Source organism: Cupressus sempervirens, chromosome 6 (assembly GCF_028749045.1).
Source record: "Cupressus sempervirens isolate cs-2001-9-10 chromosome 6, ASM2874904v1, whole genome shotgun sequence".
In the NCBI taxonomy this organism is placed as follows: Eukaryota; Viridiplantae; Streptophyta; class Pinopsida; order Cupressales; family Cupressaceae; genus Cupressus; species Cupressus sempervirens.
In genome coordinates this window covers 87,973,518-87,977,719 of record NC_143123.1, presented here as the reverse complement: position 1 = coordinate 87,977,719, position 4,202 = coordinate 87,973,518, and the positions used below count along the sequence as shown (strand labels likewise).

The 4,202-nt window shown below is 34.3% G+C and overlaps 1 protein-coding gene across 2 annotated transcripts; it reads right to left on the bottom strand.

The window, feature by feature from the left end:
- Nucleotides 1–2,936: 2,936 nt before the first annotated feature.
- Nucleotides 2,937–3,777, bottom strand: LOC149551320 (uncharacterized). 2 transcript variants are annotated; one of them, XM_089786874.1, is made up of 2 exons: nucleotides 3,639–3,777; nucleotides 2,937–3,377 (listed from the first exon to the last, which is right to left on the bottom strand). In XM_089786874.1, exon 2 carries the CDS (start codon nucleotides 3,368–3,370, stop codon nucleotides 3,113–3,115), a length of 258 nt encoding a protein of 85 aa, XP_089643000.1. In that variant the 5' UTR covers nucleotides 3,371–3,377; nucleotides 3,639–3,777; the 3' UTR covers nucleotides 2,937–3,112. The 2 variants fall into 2 exon arrangements, with proteins under 2 accessions (XP_089643000.1, XP_089643001.1); XM_089786875.1 differs by having other exon boundaries at nucleotides 2,937–3,400; nucleotides 3,639–3,776.
- Nucleotides 3,778–4,202: the final 425 nt, after the last annotated feature.

The following is a 4,202-nucleotide window of genomic DNA, read 5'->3' as shown; positions in this document are numbered from 1 at the left end:
ATAGTCCTTCATTATTTGTTGGAGCTTTCAACAGAAAATAATCTCATGGATAAACTTGGTCTGCCAACCCATAGAGATTGCAATGTTGTGGTGACCACAAGAAATGTGGAGGTTGCCCAAAATTCAAACGCTCATGTTTTTAAGATGAATATTTTATCAGATAACGACAGCTGGGATCTATTCACATTCTACACTTTTCCGGCTGGGATCTGTTCATTGGACTTGGAAGAGGTGGGTCGCGATATTGTGAAGTGTGGAAATTTACCTCTGCCTAGCAAAATGATAGCAGCATCTCTTGCAAATATTTGAAAATATTTCTGAAGATGCAATCAGCGCCATTGGAAAATCGCTGAAATATTTGAAAATATTAAAAACAGAGTTCCAGCGCTCACCCCAGGTCAAAGCGGATTTGAAAATTTAATCAAATTTGAGAACGTTAAAATGAATGCAAGAATAACAATTCTAATTACAGGTATTTTTTGGAATGGACAAAAGCTCATTTCGGGGCTAAAATGAGAATACGTATTCCTATTCCCTATTCCTATTCCACGCACCAAACAAAGAATACAAATCATATTCTAATTTCCTATTCCTATTCCGGTTGTATTACAGCAACCAAACGGGCCCTAAGACATTTCATTTAAATACTTTTGGTGTTGACAAAGTATAATTGAAATTTCAAATGGTATTTAATATTTGTATTTGAATTTGAATTTTAAATTTCCTTTGCAACTATTGTTCAATCTTTTTCCTTACACAGATAGATGAAAAAACTTTAATTATGTGCAACAAGATTATTAAGGTGTGTGCTTCCAATAAACTATTATTTACTTTGGTATAATGCATAAGTGGAATGTTGTGGGGATTAAGATGTGATGGTTAAATTGGGATGTTGTTATTCTCGCCCTTAAGGTTCAAACCCCGCTATGGAGCTGTTGTTGGATGTTTAGTGGAGATGAGGTCTCTCACATATGACCTCACTGTTTCGAAACTCCAGAACCCAGACATTCATCCCTTTTTTAAAAAGACCTAAGTAAGAACCTTATTCCCCACTAAAAGATGAAAATTCTAAGCCATACAGACGACTTCATAACAAAAATGCATAAAGCTTACTCTGTAAAGGGTTTATGAAAGGTTTCCGTGGAAACTACAAGATCCATTCCAAATCTCATTAATACCCACACCATACAGCATTGGAATGAATCCAAAAACAGGTGGATTTCTGCACATCAAAATACTTCGATGTGTTAAGCAATTCAATGGTCATTGATCTAGTTATACAAAGCAATGATTGCCACAATGATAAGCCAATTTCAAAACTCAACAGGATTGCTCCCTGGTAACTATGCAATCCTACAATTGAAAGGTCTTTCCAGGAAAGGCCAGTCACAAATCCTGGGTGACTATTAACAACTGAAAAGGAGCTATCATACTGTAGATGTGTTTTTCCTTGAACGTACTCCTATTTTCCTGACAAAACAAGTCTATTAAGTTTAAAGATATGAAGATGGAAACCGGGGAATGACAATATGGCACATTACCAATCCTCAAGGTATCCTGCGATTCGTAAAGAAGTATATCGACCAGTTTTATCTTCATCTCGATTGTCATCATCTATCTTTGATCTCTTCACATCTATAAGGAATTAGTATCTTGAAACCTGACAATCTTTCCTCTATAATTCTGATTCTGAAATATGCACTGTAATGTCTTAGTATGTAAGAATTTATTAAATCGTGTTTCCCTTTGATTAATTCTTCAGTAAATATGCAGGCCAAGATGTAAGTGCATTAAATACAATAAATCTAAAGATATGTAATGAGTATCAAAGTAAACAAACGAAAGTTTATCCATTACTGTGGAAAATACAGGAACTCTTTAAAATGCCAAAATAGAAAATTCCCCATGATTAAAAGCGATTTTCCATCTCAGATCAGTCACATGGAGCAAAATCTTTTAAACTCATATACCCGGCCATACAAAAATCTGAATGTAACTGTGATGCATGCAAGATGTGTTCAACTTCACACAGCCAGAGGAAGGTCAACAATCATTCTTATAATATCATATTAAAAAGGATTTAATATGATCTAGCAGAACATTTTGTTACACTTCGCTTTAAGACAGTCATCAAGATATAGATTGCAGAATCCTCTTCCAGTGTTGATTTTACCTATCTAGTTTTCCCTTGAGGAATCCCCTTTCAGTTGGCTTTGTGTAATGATAATCACTGATCAGGCAGGCTATCTACCTCTGTTATAAACTCATCTAGTGATAACTATACTTCAAAGTTTAAACTCATAAGAGCTGGTTTGCTATTCACATTTCCAAGTTTTATAAGGATCAAAGGTGGATTGAATACTGGCACTTCTCTAGATTTATTATGTAATATAAAAATGCGTGATTATCATCCATGGAGTAATCAGACCTAATTTTAAGTGTCAATAAAGACATCCAATATAACCAAATGTTGTGAACATCCAAAGCAAGTGGAACAAATAAAATCAAACTTCATACAAAGAAATGAGATACGTGAAGTTTGATTTATGCCTCTGCCACTGGCATTCACCACACATTGGGAAGCCTTGGAAGATTGTATCCCGTGGTCCACAACGCCATCGTGAATAAACTGCTTGAACTTTGAAGCCTAGCGCATAACACTTGGCAACAAAATGGCTAACTTAGGAGTTACATAATGGTTAACTTAGAAGTTAAAAATGACTAAATTGTTATGAAATACAAAGACGTTTTAAATCAATAAGAAAAGAAAATTTTCAATCAAAGTATTGACAGAAACCTACAAAAAGGAGTTCTATGTTACTAAAATTTAACTGTAGGTACCAAAAAACAATTCCTAGCAACTTCCAAATTATACGTCACAGCACAAGTGCAGATTGGATCCCAACACAAGGACATTTGTGACGTTGCTCGCCAAATTAACAGGGAGAACAACGAGCAGGTCTACAGTGAGTACAAAAAAAGAAATTTTTACATCAGAGTCTAGTGAGAAATCCAAGTTGATGAATTTGGGTTTCTGAAATTAAATCTAACATCACAAAATTAACAAATATTCAAAAAGAAAATAAATTTCTGAGTCCCTTTTATTATTGGATTACATTCTTATGCGTTGCAGGGCAAGGGCAGATTGGATCCCAAAAACAAGGGCCTCTGCAACATTGTTCGCCAGATTAAGTGGGACAACACCAAGGGGCATAATTTCCTGGATAATATTTTGAACCCTGGCTGGATCGGCTGTAGCAGGATTTAGGACAGGCGTGAGCTCTGCCGGTAACTGAAAAGCAGTCATTGCGGGAAACTCAAATCCATCATTCATTCCAAAGGGTACCGGCTCGCGCCAAGAGGGTGCCATGACAATTCTACAATATTTCCACGCAAAATCCTAGGATTTCAGATTTCATTTGCCATCACATCCACAATAAGATAACCAAAAAAATGTAACGACAAGAAAAAACAGAAGTTCAAAGCACATAATCAAAATCCAAAAACAAACTCAAATCGTAGAATTTAAAACACAGGATTTCAAACCCTAACAAAATCAAACCCTAGAACTTTAAAACCCAGAACTTCATATACCGAAAACTGACAATTGAAAACTTAATCATCATACGAAGATTTACCTGGAGCAAAATCTTTGTGATTTTAAAAGGAAGGCCTGCAAGTGCTGAATGGCGAATGATGCAAATTGATTGAGACGCTACATGTTGATACACCCAATTTTCGTACGCGAACTTAACCCTCGTATTTTATTTTATTTTTAACGATGATAAATTTTCAACGACTCACTTCAAGGTATTTTTTGTTGTTCCACGTAACTGGCCAAAAAAACATAATCTTATTTCAAATTAATTGAGGTATTATTAGGACAGATCTCTCTTTAGCTTCCCTTACAAGAAGAGATTAGCGTTTTCACTTCTTCATATTAAATTAATTCTTGTTTTGAAATCTGTCTAAAAATTTTATGGTAATATTTTTAATTAAAATTTATTTTTTTATTTTTATCTTTTTTCATTAGTTAGTAAAAAAATTCTTGGAACTTTTTTTTTTCCTTTTAAATATTATTTATTGACTAATCAAATACTAGCAAGAAAAATCTTTTTAAATTTTCTTTATGTTTTGCAAATATATTTGTAAAATGTCATGTATTGGCTAGAGTATTTTGAAGCCCTTACTCGTGCATTGCT

Coding starts and splice junctions, on each gene's coding strand:
- LOC149551320 (XM_089786874.1), bottom strand. CDS start 3,370: ATGGCACCCTCTTGGCGCGAGCCGGTACCCTTTGGAATGAATGATGGA.